Source organism: Crocodylus siamensis, chromosome 4 (assembly GCF_052110815.1).
Source record: "Crocodylus siamensis isolate JL-2025a chromosome 4, ASM5211081v1, whole genome shotgun sequence".
Classification (NCBI taxonomy): Eukaryota; Metazoa; Chordata; order Crocodylia; family Crocodylidae; genus Crocodylus; species Crocodylus siamensis.
Genome location: NC_143398.1, coordinates 186,698,319 through 186,723,094, shown reverse-complemented (window position 1 = coordinate 186,723,094; position 24,776 = coordinate 186,698,319). Strand labels below are relative to the sequence as shown.

At 39.8% G+C, this 24,776-nt stretch overlaps 1 protein-coding gene across 1 annotated transcript in view; it reads right to left on the bottom strand.

The window, feature by feature from the left end:
* Positions 1 to 24,776, bottom strand: part of DNAH7 (dynein axonemal heavy chain 7) — a 226,187-nt gene that overhangs the window by 164,233 nt on the left and 37,178 nt on the right. The window contains exons 9-17 of the mRNA XM_090045212.1: positions 22,657 to 22,776; positions 18,940 to 19,123; positions 17,212 to 17,391; positions 15,816 to 16,091; positions 9,995 to 10,122; positions 9,673 to 9,751; positions 5,444 to 5,668; positions 3,409 to 3,555; positions 173 to 858 (exon numbers count right to left, since the gene is read on the bottom strand). Of these exons, the coding sequence (XP_089901338.1) occupies positions 173 to 858; positions 3,409 to 3,555; positions 5,444 to 5,668; positions 9,673 to 9,751; positions 9,995 to 10,122; positions 15,816 to 16,091; positions 17,212 to 17,391; positions 18,940 to 19,123; positions 22,657 to 22,776 (2,025 nt within the window). The remainder of the gene's footprint in view (positions 1 to 172; positions 859 to 3,408; positions 3,556 to 5,443; positions 5,669 to 9,672; positions 9,752 to 9,994; positions 10,123 to 15,815; positions 16,092 to 17,211; positions 17,392 to 18,939; positions 19,124 to 22,656; positions 22,777 to 24,776) is intronic.

Below are 24,776 nucleotides of genomic sequence, written 5' to 3'. Positions count from 1 at the left end.
TTTAAAGGGATAAGGCCTTTTGCTGATGGTGAAATGCTACTGAAATGTTTTACCCAATTATGAAGGATTCCATAATCCTAAATATATATAAATTATATCTTAGTCTTAGCTGCAGAGTAAGAAGGAAACTGTTTTTTATTTAGGAAGGCCACTACTTCTAGTAAAGACTTACCTCATATTTGTTTCATAAGGTGCAATAAATGGAGATCCTCTCATAGTTTGTGTTTTAACAATGTGGTCATCTAGTAACATTTGAATATCATCTACAGATGATAAAATATGAGTTCCTGTTTCCCTATAAGCAAGGATATTAAATTCCATCACATCCCATTCAGAAATCATTTTCATCATGGCCTTTTCAAGTGAATGCTCCTTGCTGGCTGCTTCACTAATTGTTTCAAATTTCTCCAAGAAAGCCTCAAGATGCATATTAATATATGAAGAGACAGTTGAGTCTTCAGTAGGAGTCAGTGAGACATTGGCAATATCTGACATGGCTTGCCAGTGACGTTTTCGCAATCCAGGATTGCAAATCACCTGGATTAATGGAATGTGATTTTTGAATTCTTCTACTTTTGCTTTAATCTTTGTTGTTATTGATAATGCATTTGGAGAATCATGGAAGGTTTTTTCCAGTTTGTAGAGTCCACGCCAGTAATTTCCTACATCTACCTCTACCTGGTCTGGATTCACTTTTGTGAATTCTCCATCCATCCAGTTTTTGTGTCTACTGTTGAACTCGATAGTCATATCATAGAGACGAAGATATGGATTAAGAGTGTCTTGGATTTTTTTGCGCTGAGGGTATTGAGATGCCGGCCATCCAAAGGCCTCTTCTTCTGCATTAAACTGGTCAATCTATAGACACAAAAGTGAAGTCTGAAATACAGAACAAATTGCCCACATCTTCTAGCTCCGTCCTATGGGTATTAAGATCATACAGTCATAGGGTCAAAAGGGACCTCAAGAATGCAGGAATGTTATTCAGATGTTTATTGAGCCTCCTCTTGAAAACTTAAAAATGAAGGAAATTCTACAACTTCCCTGGGCAGTCTCTTCTACCATCAGCTATCAGTAAGGACATTTTTTATTTCCTTGAGATCTAACCTAAATCTTACTTTGCTGTAATTTAAAAATAATGCTTTAGTTCCTGCTTCTGCAGTAAAGGAGAATAGTTGTTCTCCCTTTTCTAATTTTATACATAAATATACATTTACATATTAAAAACTAGCTTTAGGTTTAAAACATTTAAGAGTATAAAGACCAAAAGATTTTAAAATATCCAAAATGCAGAGACTTGCCCACCTATATAAACCCTGAAGTACAAATCAGCTACTCTCCATTCACAGAAGCATATTCCAAGGGTCAAGAGGTTCAGCCTCTAAGGGAGTAAAGAGGATAGCAAGACCCAGAGTCAAATAACCCTTACAGAAAAGCTGTATCACTAGCCTTGGTTCCCCCAACATAGAGAAGTCCTTAAATGACAGCCAGCCAGCAATAAGCAGAAGGGAAATACCAGAGAACTTGCTCTTTCATCAGCAGAGACCCTAGGCATGATTTTATTCAGAACAATTTAGGAAAGTGCTTGTGCTGCTGTAAGTTAAACTGGAGACCATTTCAGATCTCTGGGGTGTAAAAACTAGAGAAGACCTAAAAGTAGAATAGAGTTACTTCTGCTTCCTTGTCTTTGAACAGTGAAGAGTATGAGCCCGGCAGAAGTCAGAACTGATCTTAAAAAGAGGGATACTGTCAGCCACATTAGAGTAATTTCTAAAACTAGGCACCCGACCTAAAGATCACTTAATGAGCTTTGAGTGATGCCCTTAAGAACCAAATAAGTTCCTACAGGAGTGTCATCATTTACTTTAATAGGAGCAAACCTCAATACTCCAAAAGCCCCAAGGTGATGTTCAATTAAAGGCATGATGGGATTTTATCTGCAACCCCAACAATCTCACCTCCTCCCATGCTACATATCCATGGCATAAGGTACAACTGTGGGATCAGGGATCAGATTCCAATTGTGCCCTATTGTTGGTGCAAGGAGAGCCCAGTATCATGATCCCAAACTCCACATACAGTGGCAAGTAGCAAGCTGGGTGCCCAGTACACCTGGATTGGAATAGCAATCAGCTGATGGGGGCTCCCGGCCTTCGGGGTGCATTGGAGCCTTTGATTCCAATGAATTCCTGAGGCTGGGAGTGCTAATCCAAGTCAGGCACACCAGGGACCTGGTCTGCTGCTTGCTGGTGCAGGGGGAGCCCTGCACCCACAACAGGCCACAACTGGGAACTGATCCCCTATCACGCAATCATCTCTATGACCATACATGTGTGGTATTACGCATATTATGTGTAATAACTTTGTGGCTTATTCCCTGTTTTATTGTGCCAAATAACTGCATGAACACCTAGCTGGTTTACTACTTAAGACAAGATTAATGGGTTAATCAAATCTTAAGTGTAAGGTCTGCCAGGGGCCTAACAGCCCAAAGTGTGTTACACAGGGGAAGGTACAGAGAACTTTATGATACTCTCCAAGAAACAGCTATCTAGGAGGGTAGGCATGTACCCAACATTACTGGCTTGGCATCCCTTATTAAGAAAGGTATACAAATAATTAAATGGAAATCCCTCAAACTCTTCTAGCAACCACAGGTATATCAGCAAAACCACATAGCTAATTGTACTGAAAGCAGCTGACATCTTAAAGTAAGGGTGTGTACAAAGGTACACATGTACACTGCAACAGTTACATGTGCAGGTGCCTGCAGCAATACAAGTACAGCAAAACCACTCCAATTTTAAGTCTACTTCATCCAGGGTCAAAGTCAGGGTGAATTAACTCTCTTGTATTGCCACAAGCTCATGCATACATAACTGTTAGAGCATAACAGCTGTTGTGTGCTCCCAAACATCAGCTTCTCCTCCCCTTTTGAACCTGCTCCAAGTGAATTTTTGTCATGCTTTCCTTATCACAGCATTATCCTTACCTTCTTTAGAAGCCTCAGATGAAAAACACTTATTTTACTGATTACTATTTTGGCAGTATCTGATTATCCCTTATTGTCATCCCATTTGCTAGAACAGGTTCAAATAGCCATCAGGCTATAACAACATATGACAACCACCTATAACAACCAGGGTTCAGCACTTTAGTAGTCTCCTAGACCCTGGAAATAGAAACTATAAATCCTCCTTTCCAGCAACATTGCATGCTGCTGTGTAAATGAACTTAATCCAGTGCCTCCTAGTAACTCACCTGTAATATGTTTTGTAAATACAACATAAAATTACTTAGAAGTTGAATTAGCAATCATTTGACCAGTTGTCAGTGACTGTTACACTTCCTAAATTAATAATTTTAGATCGATTGAGTCAATTATATTTGGAAATTTGAAATCTGTACCTTATCAGCAGCTGTATCCAATTTTGCATTCAAGGCCTGAGCTTTTTTCAAATATCTGTTGATTTCCTGAATGTCTCCAAATGTGTAAAATTCTTCAGCTTGCCTAGAGTAACTCTCCAATTCCTCAATAAATCGTTCACAACGGATCTGATAAAATGTGTACATATTTCAAATGTATTGTGTTAGGATATTTAAACAACAGTTGGAATTAAGCATTTTTGCATAGTAATGGTAATCAAACCTCTGACTGTTAGGCTGCAGGTTTTTTAAATAATAGAATGTTACTAATACACTGGAAATTTTATCTTTGATTTCAATATGCACAGAATCAAGCCTCATGCCCATAAATTCCCATTTTTTATTCTATCTAGGTACTACTTAGTAGTCACATAACAATACATTCTGCAAATTCTCAGAACAGTCCAAAAAAAACCAACCAGATGTGGTTCTTCCAAACATGTGCTTCAGTGAAACTACTCAAATGAAAACCATTTTTCAGAACTTGGATTATATTTTTTTTCTTGGTGACTATGCAGATAATATATCTATAGATACAAAAATAAAACTCATACACAGACAGACAGATATATTTAAAACGTACATAAGCAATAGAATTTATAGTATACTTTTTACTCCTTTTTTACAAGGCTTACATATACTTGACAAAAACAATTACAGCATTATACAAGATTACCCCTGCAAAGATCCTCCAGCCCCAGGGTTATAGGGAAACCTCCAGGATGATGGGGATCACAGCAACAGCGATCCTCTAGCCCTGGGGGTTTCCCCACACCTTTGGGACAGGGGAATCACCGCATTGTGGTGATCCTCTGGCCACAGGCATTTCCCATACCCCCGGGGTGGTGGGGAGATCACAACAGTGGTGATCCTCCGATCCTAGAGGTGCCTGGGAAGCCCCATGGTTGGAAGCCCCTCAATTGAGGGGGGTTCCCAGCCACAGGAGCTTGCTTATTCCTGGTGCAGGGGGATCCCATCACACCTTTTCTTGCATGTGTAGAAGGAGCCCAAGTAAAATAAATCTGCTACATGGTACACTTATGTTACAAAACTGTATTATTTAAACATTCTCTTGTACATAGTGGGTGCATCTACACATGCCATTAGTGAGCCTCAATAAACTCTGGTGCAGTTTGAGGCAGAGTCAGCTGCTCCTGGGCACAGGCTCTTCACACGTGCCCCGTACTGCAGCAGTTTGAGCCAAAACAGAGCAGCCCCAGGCTGCCAGCAGGTTTGGGGGAGTTATCCCTGGACTCCAGGTCACAGCATCAGGTGGCTGTGGGGTTGGCTGGGGCACAAGAGCGCCCAAAGAACAGAAGCATGTGGCTAGGTGGCAGGCAGAGGTCTGGCCTCCTGCTGCCTGGGCTATAATAAACTGTGGTATAATAAACTGTGCATTTAGGTGCAGTTATTTTCACCATGGTAAGATAGTAGTGTACCTGACAGTACTATCTTACACAAGTGAAAATTAGTTTGCTGTGGTCTAATAGTGTTGCACATGTAGACTGTGCCGCTTTCCACCAAAGCAAATTAATCTACTGAGCACTTAAGCACACATATAGAAGCAACCAATGTTCAGTTTTAAATTGTATCCGGCATACTTCTACTGGCTTCCAAGGGACTAATCACATAGTAAAAGTTAAGCACATTGATAAGTGTTTGCATGATCAGGGATTTCAAGGTTTCATGCTTATAACTTTCATAACTGTCACTGAAAGTGCTATACAGCTGTTTCATCAGGACAGAGCAAAAATATTAAATGTGGCTTAGACTGTGTAAGTCATGCATAGTATAAGCAGTGTAAAACAGAAAAATTAAAATTAATTAATGAAAGTATACTAACATAAACTAACATATGTCTATTTAATATAATTAATTCTGCCTCATTTTTAAAGGTGACATAAAATAAATTATCTGAAGGCATACCTTTACCTTTCACATTTATTATTACATTACAGGTAATTCACTTAAAATATTCAAGTAGCACAAAGGTTTCTAAAATGCTGTTATTACAAACCTTAAGTCCCGCTTGAAATTGTTCTATTTTTTCTTTAATTATATTTCTGTGCTCTTCAAAAATCTCTGCCATTCGTGCATACCACTGAAAGACACTGTTGTTCAGCCTAATATCTGCCGGTGATAAGTTTGTACATTCTATCAGGAAAGCAAGGCAATTTTTAGCATCCACTAATTTCTGTTCCAGCTCAAGCATGTCACATGTTTCCACTTTCTGTACATAGGCCTGCAAGATACAAAATTAAGCGAAGAGGGGTTTTGACAAGAAGACATGTTATATATTTAATCTGTCAATATAATATCTACAATAGTCTACATATTAAACTTGGAAATAAAACAGATCCAGAAATGATGATGTGGAGAGGATGCTATGCTAACTTGAAACCTTTGGTATGAAATACTGCTACAAGTGTTGTTAAATGAGTTGGATGATGCGTTATTTTGTTGAAGAAATATAAGGATATTTCTACACTGTCATGAGAAAGAACAAAATATTGACTGCCAAATATTCACTGCCAAATATTCCCAAACCACTTATGCCACTCATAAAGTGCAGTGTGAATGGCTCAGGGCAGCCCTGAAAGCATGCCCTGGGACTATGCTCAAGCAAGTCAGTCTTAGTGCAATGTTAGAATGAATCCAGGGACAATGGACATAATGTTGCCTCACAGAGCTAATAGAAATGCTGTGCCTATAACTGTGATCGCCACATGGCATTTACAGACATCAAAAAATGTCTTTGCTAAAGTCGGATGATCTGGCCCTCAGAGCCTCCTGGAAAGGAAAATGAAAAGATGTTATAGCTCTGTGCCAGCTCCAGGAAGGAATACAGGACAGAGTTAAGAAATAGCACTGGTCTATCTGAGCCTTGTCACATCTCCAATGGAGTCAAACAAGGTTGTGTTCCTGGACCCATTCTGTTCAACCTGGTCTATGTAGCTCTTGTGAAGAAGGCAGCTGGACACAATCTAGCTAGTATGAGTTATGATGCAGTACCTATGAAACGTTCAATACTGCATGGTTGTAAGCAATTAAAAAAAATCACCTTTTAGCTACACTGAGATGACTGAAGTGGTGACTGCATTAAAGAAGCATTCCAAAGAGAACCTGCAGGTGCCAGCTGGCTGCTTTGCAGTAGCCACAAACAGATCCAGGATCACAATTAATTTAACAAAGAATGAGGTCATGTATCTACTAGCACCTGGCAAGACTTGTATGCCACCCACATTGTACATTAACGGAGAATGATTTTTTGTGATTCATGAGTTCTGCTACTTGGGCAGTGTGCTGATACACTGAGTTAGTATTGATGAGAATGTGGTCCCACATCCAGAAAGCAAATGCAGTCTTTGGCAAAATGACCAAAACGGTCTGAAAGCAATGAAGAATCAAGGTCTCCATAAATGTTAACATTTATAAGACCATGATTCTTATTTATTTGTTTTATGGGTGTAAACGGTGTACAGACTACACCCCCAGTAGCTGGAGAAAGTCTGGATACATTTCTTTTGTTTCCTCCCAAGGCCAGGTGATTTTATTGACAATACAATGACTAGGTCAGTAGTTCTCAACCTCTGTAGACTCAAGGTACCTCTTGTTAAACTCATAGCACCTTTCTGAAAATGCCAGTTCTCAGTTTTTATTCATTCTTTCACTACAGGACAAATTATAAAACAATTCTCCTGTTGCAAAAAACTCAGAAAGACCCCCACAGGTCAGAATATTTTTAATGCTATGAATTCCTACTGGAAAGCTCTAGGTTTATCTTGTGATTTATGTCTGCACATCTAGTAATAGCATTCCACAACACCCTTGACAAGATCTCAAGGCACCCCAGAGTGCTGTGGCACCCTGGTTGAGATTCACTGGCCTAGGTGCTGCTGTAGGTTGTCATTACAGTACCAAAGCCCTGATAATGAGGAAGCAGTACAGGGCTAGCCAGAATACAGACATGGGTGATTGGCACATGACTAACAGCTGCTATACAGAGAACTGGCAAAAGTCAACTAGCCAAGACAGCATTTTGGAGACCTACTGAAAGTTCATCACATTTAGAAAAGGATATCAGCTAACTGCTGGGAATCACTTGCTGAAAACAGACAGTGAAGACCTGAAAATCAAAGAACATACTGACTCCTTTGAGTTTTAAGACAATGCAGATCTTCAAGAAAAGTGCATTAGGCTTAAGGAGCCACAACACCAGAACTCACAGACTATGCTTCTGCCACAGAATTGTTTATGGCACAAGAAGGAATATAGTCAAAGGTTTTTTTGGTCACAAATGGCCTACTGAGTCATATATACGGACCTAACAAAATGACAATTTTGTGGACTTCACAGGTTTCACGAAATCCACAAAATTTGCAAGAAAAAAAAAGGAAAACTTACTGAAAATAAAATGCTGGCTCCCCAAAGGGCACTACAGTCTTCAGGGCACTGTGGCAGCCTGCCAGACTGAGAGGGGGTGGTGACTGCCCACTTGAAAGGCTGCCAGCAAGATGGCTGTCACTCCCGCCCCTCTGCCAGGGCTGCCTGTCATGTGGCCCCACCCCTCTCCACCAATCAGCAGCAAGGGGCAAGGCCACATGGCAAACAGCCCTCACAGCCAATCAGTGGCAAGGGGTGGGGCCACCAGGGCCCTTCAGTCAATCAGAAGCATGGGGGGCGTACTGCACTCCACCCACGGAATAGCTGCTGGGTTCTGTGTTCTGCCTATGAAACCAGTGGGCATCTGCCTCGAATTTAGGAGGTCCCTGGTCATATCCATGCTCATACTCATTACACCACTAGGCAGAGATAATTAGATTGGACAGCTGAAACAAATAATCTGAAGAGTTCTTTAGCACCCTCTAAAGTTAGTAAGATAGAGGATCCCATGGAAGGAGATGTTAAGTAATAGCTCTATATATATAAGACTTAAAAGTGGAATATCTCTCAAAGTTTGTATGAGACACCAACTCCTCTGTAAACTCAAAACAGATTTCTCTCTCCATAGAGTACATGTCTCTGACTAGCTCAAGACATTAAGAATGGGAGATAAGGCATGTCTATGCCACTTGATTCCAATGCCGAGCAGCACTGTGAAGTAATATAGCCACCTCTGTGTGCGTGTCACCCTGTGCAAAAACAATTGCACTGCTTCCAGTTCCAGAGGCATAGCTAAAAAGTTTTGAGCCCTGGGTAAAACACCTTTGTACCTGGAGGAAAAAAGAGATCAGTTTTACCTTCCCCAGGGACTTAAATACCTGCACTGCTGCTGCTGTGTCCCTCTACCCAGCTCCTACATCCAGGTGCTGGCGGCTGTGTCTCCTGTGGCTCCTACAGTGGGGCAGCACAGGGCTGCTCCTGTTGCAGCAAAGATTCTGGGGGAAAAGGTGCCAATACAGTGCACCCTGTAAGTAGGCACGAGTAGCTGATGCCCCACGCACCACTCCTAGTTATGTTACTGTTAGAAAGTAGTGTGTGTGGTACTGTGCAATGTTTCAACTTGGCATTACCTAGCACAGTAACTGAGAGGTACAGACATGTCCATAGGATTTATCCTGTCTAATGTATCTGCTTGAATCCAGCCAAACCAAGTAATGACCAGAAGTTTATACCATTTGATAATAAAATCTGTTCTATCACCTGCATGAAGGGGATTACAGACTGCTGATGGACATTCGAAACAAAAAAACAAAAAAACCCACACTTTACCAGAAGCAACAGCACATTCGTTCATCGCAGCTCTGCAGTGTCTGTATCAATCAGGTGCTTCAGCCAGGCTTTCTGGCACTTTTATCTAATAGCTGATTTAATCAGAAAAGCCCCACTAAAGCACCCGATCTATACACACTTTGGGTGAGCCAGGTCCATCTAACGTGATGCCTCTTCTGAGCATGCAGGGACGCACCAAGTTTAAAAGTGCTATTTGGGGGAGGGGGAGGGGTACGTCTGTAAGCAGCCATAGTTTCAGGCTTGTTTCTAATGGTCACATTGTTCATATTGCATAAATTACAATTAGCACCTCTTAACACTAAGCAGAAGAGCATAGGAACTTAAGTCCCAATTGATCCTAGAAGTCACATATGAAATATCTGCTCCACTGAAATCAGTAGCAAAACTCCCACTGAGTTTAAACAGGGACACTTCACCAATGAGGCAATTTTAAAAAGTTTACATGGTTGCTGTGTATCCAACAGCAGATCAAGAAAGTTATTTCTTTCTTGAAACATTTTCTAAAAGGTATACCTTAAGTTCCATTAACTCTTGTGTATTTGAAGGAGTGGTAAGAGCTTTTTCTGCTATCTTCTCAAACTCATCACATAATCTGAAAAGTATGAAAGACATGCAAAGTGTTTTTACCAGCATAACATATTCTTCTATCTTAATATTAAACCAAAAAGAAAAAATGTTATATTTTATTCTGTTATAACAAAAAATAAAAATATATTTTGTTGATTCCATGTACAAGTAAGATTAAAATATCCCCTTCAGATCTTAGAAAAATGCAGCAAGAAAATAAAATGATGTACTTTTATGTAGTCACATTTAATGTAATATTTATATTTACCTCAGGTTTATATCTTGATGATCTTTGAACATTTTGGCAATAATTTTTCCACAAAGAGCTTCTGCGCGCTTTGCCAAAGCTCTGATCAATTCATCACAATGCAACTCAAACATTCCTAGACGAATATACTGGAATACAAATATAAAATGAACAAACTCAACACATGATGTTTAAAAGAAATAATAAATAACCCTTAACTGCTGTGTTCACAACATTCTTTATATTTAGTACTATCAGACTGTAATAGATATATATTTTTAATGGAGGATTTGAGAGGTAGATGCCTCACACTCTTAAATAAGAAATTACTGGCTTCCCTGCTAGTATTTAGCTGAGAAGGATATGATTTTTTTCTGGGGAGAGTTTGCTTTAATGTACAATAGTGTAAATTCAAAATAACTTCACTTACTTAATTGGAGTTACTCCTGATTTAAACCAAAGTAAGTTAACAGGAGAATATATTTAACTCTAAATTCACTTCTTATATACACACCCTGTAGTACTAACTCCATGAACTTCACTAGAATGAAACTTAGAATGAATTTGGCCCACTAGGTTCCCTCCCCAGAGTATGTCAATATGATTTTTTAAAGAATACCTACAGCTTTTTAAATGACATCCCTGTAATTTTATTTCAGCAAAAGCATAGTTTTCTCTTCGTTGCACCAAGTCAGAGTTAAAGGTTGGCCCAAGCTTTATAGACTGATAGACTGCATGGTCATAGATCATAAGAAACTAGGGCTGGAAGGGACCACATGAGGTCATCTAGTCCAGCCTCCTGCTCAAGGCAGAAACATCGCTGACTAAGCTATCTCAGCCAAGTATGTCTTGCCTGTTCTTGAAAATTTTCAGGGATGAAGAAAGTGATTCCAAAACTCCAACCTGTATTTCCCCTGCTGTATTTTGAGGTCATTGCTCCTAGCCAGGCAAAGAGAAAAGCCTATCTCCATCCCCTTTATAATGGCCCCTCAGGTATTTGAAGACTGTTATCAAAGGGGATGACTTCTTCGTAAGTCATGTTTCTCAGGCATCTAATATTTCTTGTTGCTCTCTGCTGGAATCTTTCAAGTCTGTCTACATCTTTCTTGAAGTGTGAAGCCCAAAACTGGAGCTGGTACTCAGATGAGACCTTATCACAGGCCACATAGAGCAATCCCTTCCCTTGATCTGCAAATGACACTCCAGTTAACATAATCCAGTATGTTCTTGTTTTTTGCTTGTTTGTTTTGCAGCTAGAGCATTGTGGGCTCATATTTAGCTTATTGTCCACTGTAACCCCCAAATATTTCTCTAACATACCACAGACTAGCCAATCATTCTACAGTGTGTATTTGTCTATGCAATTATTCCAATTGATTTCAGACGCTCTCTCCAATTAATCTGGGTCGTTCTGTGGGATACATTCAGACAAAATTACAAGGATCTGATGCTGATGTAAATAATTATGGGCCTATGTTAACTGTTGAGAACGTTTAAGAATACACTGCAGGATGCATGGAGCATGCTCCCACTTTGATTGCTGGTCACAATGGTGAGATCTAGGTTACAGTTACATTGCCATCGAGCTCAGTGGAAGGTTGCTTGCTGTTTGGGACTGAAGATCTTCCATTGACATTCAGTCTATAAGGCCTTCACCTTTGGCTTCATTTACCTCATAACCCCACATAATATGGAGGCTGTTAAAGTCACCAACATACAGGGCTGGGATTGGTGCATTTGGGAATGCTTCAGCCATTCTAAACTAGGGGCTTTGTATATGTTGGTAATATGCAACTCTCTTATTTTGATGGCAGTAGTGTAAGTGTTTTTTTCTTCAGCTGGGGGTAAGACATCAAAATCCATGATGGTGGTCTTCACATATATAGCTAAACCATATTTTGGACAGTAATGGCTAGTCATAAGTCATATATACATGCCATATATACATGTATATAGTATCAGCTGGCCTGTTAGGCACTGGAGACATGGATTTCTTAGAGTGCAAGAACATTGATGGTACGTGTCTTCAGTATATTCACAGATACTCACACTTCACCTGAGAAAGTCCCTCAATGTTGAGTTGGAGGATCCCTGTTTCAGGACCTATCTGGCTAAACACAGTTGTCGGTAATCCCTTGATTCAAGGAAAATCTCTACCAGAGCTCACTGATGGGTCTGAGGTGACTCCTTGAGCCACAGATCCATCTGCAGAAGTTGCTGATCTTTCCACAAGGGAGAATAGGCTGTAGGCTCTCCTTTCTGTTTCAAGGACAAACTGCTTTATCTCAAAAGGGGTGCCACTTTGTTGTGGCTGCAGTGCCACTAGAGACAGTCTGCAACCAGCTTCTCCCAACTCTTGATGTCGGCATCCATTTTCTTGAGGTATGCCTTCAAAGTGTCCATGTAGTATTTCCTCTGGCCACTGAGAGGTCTCAGGCCATTACTAATCTGGGAACAGAGCAATTGTTTTGGGAGTTGAGAGTTGGGCACCCACACACAATGTTGGTCTAGCAAAGTTGGTGCTTGGGGATGACCGACTTAATGTTTGTAATACTGGCTTCAGCAAGGATGCTGACATTTGGGCAGCAATCTTCCCATTTGATATGGAGGATTTTCTGATGCTTCTCCACGTCCATGATACCTCTCCAGGCTCTTGAGATGACAATGGTAGGTCATCCATGTTTCACATCTGTAGTGCAGAGCATGGATGATGACTGCATTGTAGGCTTGGATTTTGGTGTGCTTAGCAGCTACATTTTTTTGTACATTCTGCCTTCCAAAAGCAAAGGTGCATGTATATATATATCGGTATTCTCCCTCTCAACCTCAACACATCCCTAGACAGCTAGAGTTTAGTAAGAAACAGGCTTTCATAAGACAAGCCAATTTATTAACTCAGGATTATTTCAGAATCATACTGGAGACATGGACATAAGCCAGTTTTCTTTTCCACAAGAGGAGGAAATTTTAAAAAACAGCAGATTTAAGTAGAAAAGCAGGAACTACAAAAAGTTCTCTCTTTGTAGAAACTCTGCTGGTGGTGCCTCAAAGGGATTCTTTCTGTTACAAAAGGGCTATCTGGGAAGAATTCCCATCCAGATTAATGTTCCTGACAGTGGTTCTCTCTCAATGTAGTGGAAGCTTTCACTGAAAATTGATTTTCAGTATTAGTGCTAACACTGTTTACTTTAACACTACAAATCACTTGGCACACCCACGTGAGATATGAGTAAAGCAGCAAAGGCTGACTAGAAAAGAATTATGCTTCAGCACTTGGAAGCCTGTGGCAGAGCACAGGGACAAAGAGGAAAGCATGAATGACTGGTTCCTCCTGAATCTGGGAGGGCACCCACAGAAGCCACGGACCCTGTCAGGGCAGCTTCCAGCCCTACCGACAGCATCAGAGTTGGCCATCGGGGGTGCACTGGCCCCATCAGGGGGGAGGGGGGGCACATGCACCCCCATGCACCCCCTAACAGTTGCTTAAGGAGGAAGGTATAGCTACATCTCCTCTGAATGGATAACCTTAACCCAGAAAGATATTCCAAGATCTACTGCCTTTAAGAGTCAAATTATATTTCTACAATGGTAAAAAGCCATATGTAACTAGGGGTGGCCGAGCACAGCACCAGCCTCGGACACTGTCTTAGAGGAGGAGTCTGCATCACAGTGGCGGCAGCACACCTACACTGTGGAGCCAACCCCAGTCCCTGGTAGGATTTTGCTGACAGCACAAAACTTCTTAGTTGGTAAAATGCAGAGAAAACTACATGAAAAGGAATTCACAAAAACGAAAGTTCCTACAGGCTGGGGAGAACTCCCTTCTCATCAGGACAGCAACAGAAAAGGATCTTGGAGTCATTATTCATGCCAAAATGAGCATGGGCCGACAGTGTGGGGATGCAGTCAGGAAGGCCAACCGTACCTTGTCATGCATCCACAGATGCATCTCAAGCAGGTCCAAGGAGGCAATACTCCCCCTTGCTGTGACACTGGTCAGGCCACAGCTGGAGTACTGCATTCAGTTCTGGGGGCTGCACTTCAGGAGGGATGTGGACAACATGGAGAAGGTCCAGAGGAGGGCCACTCGCATGATCAGGGGACAGCAGGGCAGGCCCTATGAGGAAAGGCTATGGGACCTGAACCTGTTCAGCCTCCACAAGAAAAGGCTGAGGGGGGATCTAGTGGCTGTTTACAAACTAGTCAGTTTGTAATATAAAGTCAGGGGGGGACCAGCAGGCATTGGGGGGTCCCTGTTCCCTCGAGTGCTACCAGGAGGAACTAGAAATAATGGTCACAAGCTGGCAGAGGGTAGATTCAGACTAAACATCAGGAGGCTTCACTGTCAGGGCACCTAGGATCTGGAACCAACTTCCAAGAGAAGTGGTGCTGACTTCTACCCTGGGAGGCTTTAAGAGAAGGCTAGATGAACACCTTGCCAGGAACCAACTTCCAAGAGAAGTGGTGCTGGCTCCTACCCTGGGAGGCTTTAAGAGAAGGCTAGATGAACACCTTGCTGGGGTTGTTTGACCCCAGCACTCTTTCCTGCCGTGGCAGGGGGTCGAACTTGATGATCTGCTCAGGTCCCTTCTGACCCTACCAACTATGAAACTATGAAAAAGTCCTATTAAATCATTTCATCCTTTTCTTGCTGATGCCAAAGTTTTATTCTTCAGTGTGTTATACAATTGTGGTGCTATCATCACTTTTAGCAAAATAGTTGATATTAGACAGTATTAGGGGCTAAATCCTGCTTCCAATGAAGTTCATAAAAATTCCAAGGAAATTCTATAGAAGCAGGACTATGCCATGTACAGTGAAGATGCGGGAAACTTTACATTCATTCTGATGTGTTGGTAAAGACTTTCAGTATGTATAAGATAAATGGATTCTCAGTGTGCTTCAGCTCTAGGTGTGATATTCTATTGGCTATCACTGTCCTACTGAAACAATACCTGTGCCCTTAAAACCTCCACGACAACCTTAAACATAAAAGGCAGAGGATACGACGACACTCATTTTCTTCACTGGTACAAAATCTCTGCCAAACTCCTCAGAAGCAGCATTCATCATTAGAAGTGGCTAAGAAGGGCAGATTATGGGATTCATATAGCTTGTATAACCAGTTACTGTAAAGCAAGTACAGTACTTGCTAACACTGTTTACTTTAACACTACAAATCACTCTCCTTCTCTAAGCAACTGTTCACAGGACCCACTTTTGATGATTAGCAAGCACCTCCTGGCTTGGAGGTGGGTGTGAAGTACCATATTTAAACAGGGATTCAAAGACTGCACAATCAAAAAGGATGTCTGAGCTGTTCAGCATACTAGCCATATTGTAACAGGGAAAATTTTGAATCTTGGGAAATCTGTTTCAGTCATACAGGCTAAATCTCATTAGTAGCAAAGAACCTAACTTAAATAAGTATTTTTCATTTTTTGTACAGTAGGTATAAGAACAACCACAAAAACGAATATTTTACTACCTAATATACTTACTTTATATATAAAACAGATTTAAAATGTTTAGTATACAAGAGAAGTAGACAAAGCTAAAGGTTTTATTTCAACCACCTGCAATTAAAAAAGAGGTTAGTTGCCTTTTGCCCTTTCTGCCCTCAGCTGAACGAGAAGCAAGAGAGTATTCAGAGTTCAGGCAAAATACATGAAACGGTTGCTGGCCAAAAACATGCATACCAGAAGGGAGCTCCTCTGGGCAACTATTCAAAGAAAAATGTCCATCTAGAAAGCAGATGAACGCCAAGTCAATACAGTATATTAACACAAAACTAATATTAAAATAAATTCAGTGTTTCTCTATAAACATCAATATAATTTACCTTCCTAGACGTGTACTGTATTTCCTCACTGAGGTGTTGGTACTTAACAATTTCTCCGGTTATTTCTTCAAAGGTATGTTCCTCTGTTAGGAACTGATCAACATCCTGTTCAGCTTGTTTGTTTATTAAGAGTCTAAACTTATCATATAGTTTGAGATGCTCCATAGGTGCAATGCTTGCTTTGGTGATCTCATTTTTTATCCTTTTCCTATGTTCATTCAAGATTTCATCAAGGATAATAGGCTTCAAGTTACCAGATTTGATTTTGCTTTCAGGCTTTGAAAAAAACAAATACATTGTTCCAAATCTGGTGTTATTATATTCATCCCATGAACAATAAACATTACATAAAATAATCAATAAACATGACATAATCAGGCAGCTCTCTAAATATGGAAATACATCATATTAAGCGTACTCAATCTCTAAAGAAATGAAATATCTGTTCAAAGGACAAATTTATCATTTTCATTATTTTTTCATTTATTGTCACTTTATAGCTTATTGACTAAAATCCTGATAAAAAGAAGCATTACAGTACTGAGCATGTGTTTAACTTGAAGCATCTTGAGGGACATACTGTCTTACTATCTCGCCAAGCTTCACATTAGTGTTGACTAAGGGGGTAACAGGATCACAGAACAGAAAACCTTCAAACAAGAAACTTATTCACCTATCCCAACTTTCTGCAAACAATGAAAAAGAAATGAGCATTCAGCACTGTCAAAATATGGACCAGTCCTTTAAATTGCAAGTCAACTCTTTAAAATAAAACAGGTAAAAACTTCAAGTTAAAGTCTCATTTTATGATTTTTAGTGCTCTTTATCTTAGATAAAGCTCTCACTTGCTATACTATTTTATTTTAATTCATAGTTCTTAAATGATATTGAATTATAATATTACGGTTGGAAGGAACCTCAGAAGGTCATCTAGTCCAACACCCTGCTCAAAACAGGACCATCCCAATACAAATCTTTTAAATTTAAGAGATTATTTTCACTTCTAGAAATTATAATTAATTTAAAATAATGTATATTAACAAAAGTCTATCCTCTGGGTTAGGAAAAATGAAGGCAGTTTTCTTAAAAATAGAGAGAGATTTTAAGAAATACAAATATGCTTTTGTACTGTACAATACATTTATAACAATAATCGCAGAAAGCCAAAATACAAACCTACCAGAAATAAGGGAGATTATTTCTTTTATAGAATAGTAATAATATTTTAGATTTATATGGTTTGGATTCTTTGAAATGGTCCATTATGTTCTAAATATGAAATGTATTACTATGAAAAACACGAAAGTAAAATTATTAATCCAATTACTTGTAATCTAAATCTAGCAAAACCTTCATAAGAAAACAAGAACAAAGTTATAAAAGAATAGCTTCTTACCCACTTAGAATACAATTTGGTCTCAACTCGTGGCACAAGATTGACAGCTTTAATCATAATGTTATAAATATTCAGAAAAATAACTTCATAGTCATTAAAGTCAGGCTCAAACCTAATACAGTTATCGTCAAGGATCAGTCTCATGATGAAGCCTGGATGCTCATAGGTTCGAACAGATTTCTAACAAAATAGAATAAAATATTAGTACCTGAATTCATGTAGGAGAAGTCAAAGAATTATTTAAAAATCAGTCTGTCATATGTTTTTAAATCCCTACGGGCTCTAACTATAAATGACATCCTCTACATAAGGTAATCCTCATAAAAATTGCATGTTAAAACAGCATGTATAATGGGGATATAATTTACATAAAATTGACAGTCATTAAGACTGCATTCAACACTGTTTTATTAGTAAATGAGGGTGGGGAGTTAGAGTTCTACAAAATAATCCAAAAAAAAACTTTTATGAAGTTGACTGCACAGATTAAGGTTGCAGCAGCTTTGCACTATTAACAATCAGGTATACACCACTACATGCAAGGTCAAATTCTGTCCTCATTGTATAGATCCATTTACTTTAACAAAGCTACTAAAGATAATAAAACTAACAGTGAATGTTGCATCTCAGCCACAGTGTAACTGGAAGCAGAATCTATTGTGAAAACATGATTCTGAGAAGCATTTTAGGGGTAATATTTGTACCAGAGAGCACTACCCTTGTTGTCATGTGGATTCTTAAATATCCAAGCATGTGATCATTAATTCTGCATATGTTCATGATGAAATCTTTATATTTTTCACCAACCCTCCTTGATTGGACTTCTTTTTCCTGTTAAAACCTCTTTAACCTCTCAGTCACCACGTTAACATTTTCTAAATCTACTGAAATAACTGTTAGAAATAGATTTGCACAGAAGTATGTGCTTACTGATGGACAGAGAAAATTATCTATCAGACAATGACATTCATTTAATGTATAAGCATAAAAAACAACAGGAGAGTTAGAAGGGTTCAAGTTGGGAGGGCACGAGAGACATCTTCAGAGCATGCTTCCCACCTCTGAAAAATACCATGAAAATTACTTCAACAGGATTATTTGGGATGAGGACTTCAAGTATATTTGAGGGCAATGCTGAGTAAGAGAGGACAGAGCCAGGGGCCAAATATATGCCACAGCAATCTGCCCTTCAGATTCAACAGATGCCACTCATATCTTTACACGGCTGTGCTCCTTCAGAAAAAGTAGTGTGTGTTGTGCAGATGTGTGAGTATACGATTGAAACAGCTTATTTGCAAGAGTTCTGCTTCCAAGGTGTGTAATGGAACCTTAAAGGTGTGCAAATAACTCTATATCTGCTGCAGTACAGCTATCTTTCCCACTAATCCCTAGGACTGACAAGGTTTGGATGCACATTAATGTTTTTCATTCATAAATTTAATTGAATGCAATTTCTTTTGATTATTTGATCTTTAGACCCCAAACATGTTAATAGTTTCCTTTTTCCCTGACAAGGAAATAAAGATATGTCAGTATTATATCCTTTTGTATTTATGTTTACATAAAAGGAAACATGCACACCTAAAAAAATATTCTATCATCTAAGAAGGCAGCTTGTCATCATCATTTTTATTACTTCTTTTTTATTAACCTTTGCAGAAGAACTAATTAAACAGAAAAAATAGATTGTATGTACATAGACTAGCAACACTGTCTAACGCTACTTACTGGAGGTTGAACAATTAAATCTGTAAAGTCTTGCATTGATTTTAAGGCTAAGCTTTGCAGTTGTTGAGTCATTAAAGTTGCAGCACAGTTGAAGAAAGATTCTAATTTGGCACTGCTGGCATTGGTAGGCACTTGCTTTCGTTTATTACCTTGGTAATAAATGTTTTGTACTTCTGGAAACCACCTTGAAAGAACAAAAAAGTTTTTCTTAATGATGAGCATTAATAACCCGAAGATTTTTAAACATTTTTTCCTTTTAAATGTATGTTAAATATGCCCATTATAAGGTCAAAGTATGCATGGCCAATTATAAATTACTTCAAGTGGTGACACAAAACCAGGTGAATTTATCCAAACAGAAGGTGCTTACCTAAAATGTTACCTATTATTCTAAACTAAATTCAAAATGTGTGACAGCCAGATTAGAGAGTTTGTTCTGGTCTCTCATTTCTTAGGTCAGCAGGGGCCGTAAATGCTACAGAGATAAAGTAGTCAGACCCTAAAGGTAATACAGTCCCTTGGGTCATTCATGAGTGGAGAGGGAGTGGTGGGGGAGGACATACTAAAAATAAAACGGGAAAAGGAAACTATTTCCACAGTCCTTCCAGCCACGCAGCCTGGCATGATAGGGGTTGTTGCCAGTATGAAAATGAGCAGGCAAGATGACTGTCACTCTTACCCCCCACTGCTGATTGGCTGAGAGGACTGCCTGTTATGGGCCCCCACCCTTCTCCACCAATCAGTGGTCAGGGGAAGGGCTACATAACAGACCACCTTCAGCCAATCAGCAGCAATGGCCAGGGCCATATGATAGACAGCCTTCTCCGCCAATCAGTGGTGGGGGCTAGGGCCACTGAGGCTCCTTTGCCAATCAGAGTTGTCGGGGGCCCCACCATGATAAGCCCGTGAAAAGGGTGGCCAGCCCCATGACCTGCCCGCAAAATGGGTCATCCATTGCCCCAAAGTATGTAGGACCCTATTCATGAGAGACCAGAGACTATATTAAGGATGAACACTGACAGGGGGAATTCTGTTCAACTGTCTTTAGCAAGAAGAAAACTGGCCACAGAATACAGTTTATCACTGGAGAGAAATAAAGCACAAAAAACAGGTAAGGCAGTATTTTGCTAAAGGTGTAGAGGATGGGAGTAGAATGCAGTTGATACTCTCATAGCAAAACCTGGACACCTGTTTATGAAATATGTTTAAAGTTGATCATGGGAATACAATTTTCATCTTAAAGGTAAAAGGTAAGAAACTGTTCAATCTAGAATGTGCCAATAAACACCTGAAAGGAAAGCATATTTGGGAGAGACAGGTCCAATAAAAGATATCACCCCAAACTATCCTTGCCTCTTGTTTATTTCCTGAACCATCATGCTTATATCAATCCAACACTACCAATAAACATGCAGCATTTCAAATAATCAAAAATACATATTCAAGAATGTGGAAAATGTTGATTTTTTTAATGTCATTAAAGCACAAAGTGTAAACAAAATAGTAATGAATAATTGTGTGAAGTCAGTTGATTATATACCAGTTAACAACCTGAGGAATACAGAAACAAAAGACCTACTGGGCAAAATTTTAAAAAATTATGAATTTAGATTGTCACCATTGAACTGTTATAGATAGTACTAGACACTCATGCTCTGCAAATCAAATACTTTAAAATGACTCATATTAGACACTCAAGTACTATGGTACCCAAACTTATTAGTCACATCTCAAAAACTTACTCAGTCTCCAGTGTCTTCAAATTCCTATAAATACAATATTCTTTAAGTGACTTATTACCATGACAGACAGAGAGCTGAATATATGCGTGATGAAAGAAATATTTCTACATCACTTACTTTATAGTGACAGTACCAGTAATACCACAACTTATTAATTTGACTTATATTACTGCTATATTTTATTTGAATTCAAGGGTTCTAGATGTGAAGGGTTGTAGATCTGAAACAAAAGCCGTGGTTACAGTTTTTCATCTGTATTATTAGTATAAACAAATACGCTTTTATTAATTTGAAACTTAGATCTGTATCTTAACAAGAAATAACTTTTATGAATTATTGTTCTCCCATACAACGCAATTGTCATTTAAAAGCAAAATTTTAACCATCAAATTTGGAATACAGGTGATAACCAATGTGATAAACCCAACTGAAATATACTGACTGGATTAGCATTAATACGCATTAAAAAACATAGCAGCTGCAGTTGAAAATAAATGTAATATGTAAAAGAAGAACCATTAAGAAATTTTAGTAATTTGACATTAGAAAACCTAAGACTAAAAACTTTTTAGCAACCAATAAAAAACATATTGTTATGGTTCCTTTGAAAAACTAGAGGAAGATTTCACTGACTGACAACTAAAATATGGGGCAACATGGACTGTTTTTGTTTCAAATTTCAGGTACAGTTTGTCTTATCATCTAAAACCCAGAATAAAAGTTATTTTACAAATTATTATAATATACACAGAATTTGTATGACTTATTTCTTCCATACATATCAAAACGTTTTCAAAGCGAAGGTAGGTATCTTTGGGTTACCCAACAAAAGAAGAAGATTCTAATATTACAAAAGCCTTGATATAATAATAATTCTAATAATTCTATAATTCTATAATAATAATTGTAATATTACAAAAGCCTGTCTGTCTGTCCGTCTTCCCATAACACTTTATTTGCGCTCTGATGGACTGACTGAAATAGCAATCAGAGTGCAAATACAGCATTTGGACAGGAGGTGGCAGCACGGCAGAGCACCACCATGGTGGCAGGGACACAGGGGATGGAGTTGGCCTTGCCCACCTCCAGCCCTGCTCCCTGAAGGTGGCAGCAACGGAGCGGATGGAATGGAGGGGGGCAAAGCCAGCAGTGGGAGACTCACCCCCCTGCCTTGCTCCCTGCAGGTGGCAACAATGGGGCAGAGGAGGGGGAAAGGCCACTGGAGCTGGCCTCGCCCACTGGAGCTGGCCTCGCCCTTGTTTGCTCCTTGGAGGTGGCAGCAGTGATGCAGGGGAGCTGAGTCAGGATGCCGTGGGGAGGCGAGACCACCGGCACTGGCCTCAGCCTGCCCCTCCCCCCTTCCGTCATCACCGCCTGTAGGGCTGACACGGCACCGGTGGGGGAAGGAGGGAGCCTGACACAGCAGGGGAGGAGCAGGTGCGCCACAGTGGCAGGAGAGGAAAGAGTGGACCTGGGCCAAGACAGTGGCAGCAGTAGCAGTGGGGGGAGGGGAGGAGTGGGCCTGGGCCCAAAGCAGGGGGGTGAGGAAGAGGAGCAAACACAAGGGCAAGGGGGGGGAAGAGAAGCTGCGGTGGAGGGGGGGAGGAGCAGTGGGCCCAGTCTGGCCCGGCTTGATGTGGCTGCAGCAGCGGCTGTGGTGGGGGTGAGGGGAGGAGCTGCGGCAGGGAGTGGGGGAGCAGGCCTGGACCCCAAACAGCAGGAGGGAAGGGGGGAGTGGGCCCGGATGGGGGGAGGGCATGGAGCTCTGTTCCCACCTGCTCTCCCTCCCATCATTCTTGACAGGCAGTTGGCTAGTAGAACAATATATATCTTTGAATCTCTAAAAGATGTTCCATTACAGTGGATCAATCTTTCACCTTTCTCCAAAACGAAAAAGAAAACATGAAAACATACAAGCACACACAAACAGAGCAACAAAATTAAGGATTTCTCACTGTATATAACTTGATCATACTTTTTAAGTAGAACATCTTTGGCAGATTCCATGTGCTTTACAGCAATAGTTTGGAAGAATGAGAGTTCCATTGATTCCTGACGACTGTGATATGCTTCTTTATCAACTAAGCGTAAATTTCTGTAACAAAGTAATAAAATTAATATATTTAGAAGCATACCTATTGCACACTTTGTAGTTCATTCTCTAGTTTCAGTATAACAATTATATCACAGCTACTATTTTAATTAAAAATATCAGGTGTTGTTAGATACTAGTTATTGTTATTTTAGGAAAACAAAATACCAGTTTAATGTAAATAATAAATATAAAAACAAAAGGGTAACCTGTTACAACAAGCCACAGTGGATTTGAGGCTGGTTTTCTGTTCTGACGTCAATTAACAAAAAGAGGACCAATCAGGAGCAAGCAATTTTATCTAGCTTGAGAAGTAAAAAAATGAAACTACAGGGCAATTAAATAATGAATTGTACTGAAATAATAAGGGAAAAAGGTTAATAGAGATAAGAAAGAAAGGAAGGCCACTGTTGAGCAAGATAAGAAAACAGTATAACCACTTTAAATGGTTCTCATCCAAGCGTTATGTTAACCAAAACAAGTCAGGGCCAAACAGCAGTGGTTGGTGAAAAGGCACTTGGATGATACCTTGCAAAAGCCCCCACCTATTTTGAAAACAAAGGCTGGACCAGAAGGGGAAGTCCTACCTTTTCCTACTACCTGGAAAATATTTAAAGGATATGAGTAATGTGACCACACAGACCAGCCCAATTTCCTAGGAAACATCCCTGAGAACATCAAAAATAGAGGATCAGTTTATGAAGTTCCTCAGAACACAGGTAGAGATTCCAAGGAAATATAAGTATGTATTTATTATTATTATTATATTATATTATATTTTATTATATTATATTATATTATATTATATTATATACACATACATGTAGTCATAGGGAAAACTTATACTTCCTACTGGTTGAGGTAAAGCCCTGGATTTAAGGGTCTCTCTACCCAGAGAACAAAGAGTCCCTGAAGTGGGACCTACACAAGAACATAAGAGTCACCATTTACTGGATCAGACCATAGGACCTGCTAGCTCAGTATTCTCTCTTACAGAGTAAGATTTTATATTCCTAACCCTACACCTCTAAGAACAACTGAAGACTGATCTACCTCCCTTCTAATTCTCCAGTAGATTTTTTATCACGAGCAAAGCTTCTAGCCTCTGAGGCACAGAGTCTCTCAAGAAGACCCATTGTCAAAATCTGAAGTAAATTAACAAAGGAAGAAAACCTGCTGGTGTCGATCAAATATGAACTAATTACATCTGCCTAGATAAATACCAGAATGTAAAGATATGCAGTCTTTCTCACCTTCTCCAGCAGAGTCCATAAGCTAGGGGAGAGCTACCTTAATTTCCTAATGGATGACATTCTAATGACATACTTGACTGTATTTAGAACTGTCAAAACTATCTCAGCTCTGGATATATACTCACTCAAGTTTCTAAATGCATCACAAAAGCAGTGTCAACGTTCCAGGTCAAAGAGGAGCATGAAGATTGATTTGAAATGTCTTTTCTGATAACCAGATTGGTGAATCCAATTCTGCATCAATGTCTATACTAAAACTTTTCATCTTCTGTTCACAGAGTAGAGGAGACACCATCAAAAGTTGTTTCTACAAACACTCCCATTTGACAGAGGAAGATGGTAGGCATGATAACTATTTTTTATCTTTATCCATGTGTTCTTTAACTGATGAAGAGAACTGGTATAGATGAGGATGTCAAACACACAGCCTCAAGATTATATCTGGCCAACAGGGCTCCCAGAGGATACCAGAAATTCAAGGCCAGAATGAGTGAGGGTGCGGCCTGTTCCCAAGCTGCCCTCTATGGAGCCCTGATGGGCACATGTGTTTGTGGCAGGGGAGTAAGTGAACAATGGCTGTGTTAACTCCTGCCCTGTCACTTGTCTCAGCATTTCCACCACCACTTGACTTCCCCTCTTCTTCAGCCCCTGCTACTGAGTCTAGATCTCACCCAAGAGACTCCTTGTGGTCCATATCCAACCCAAGAATAGAGGTGAATTTGACAGTGCTGGCACAGAGGGAAAAGGATC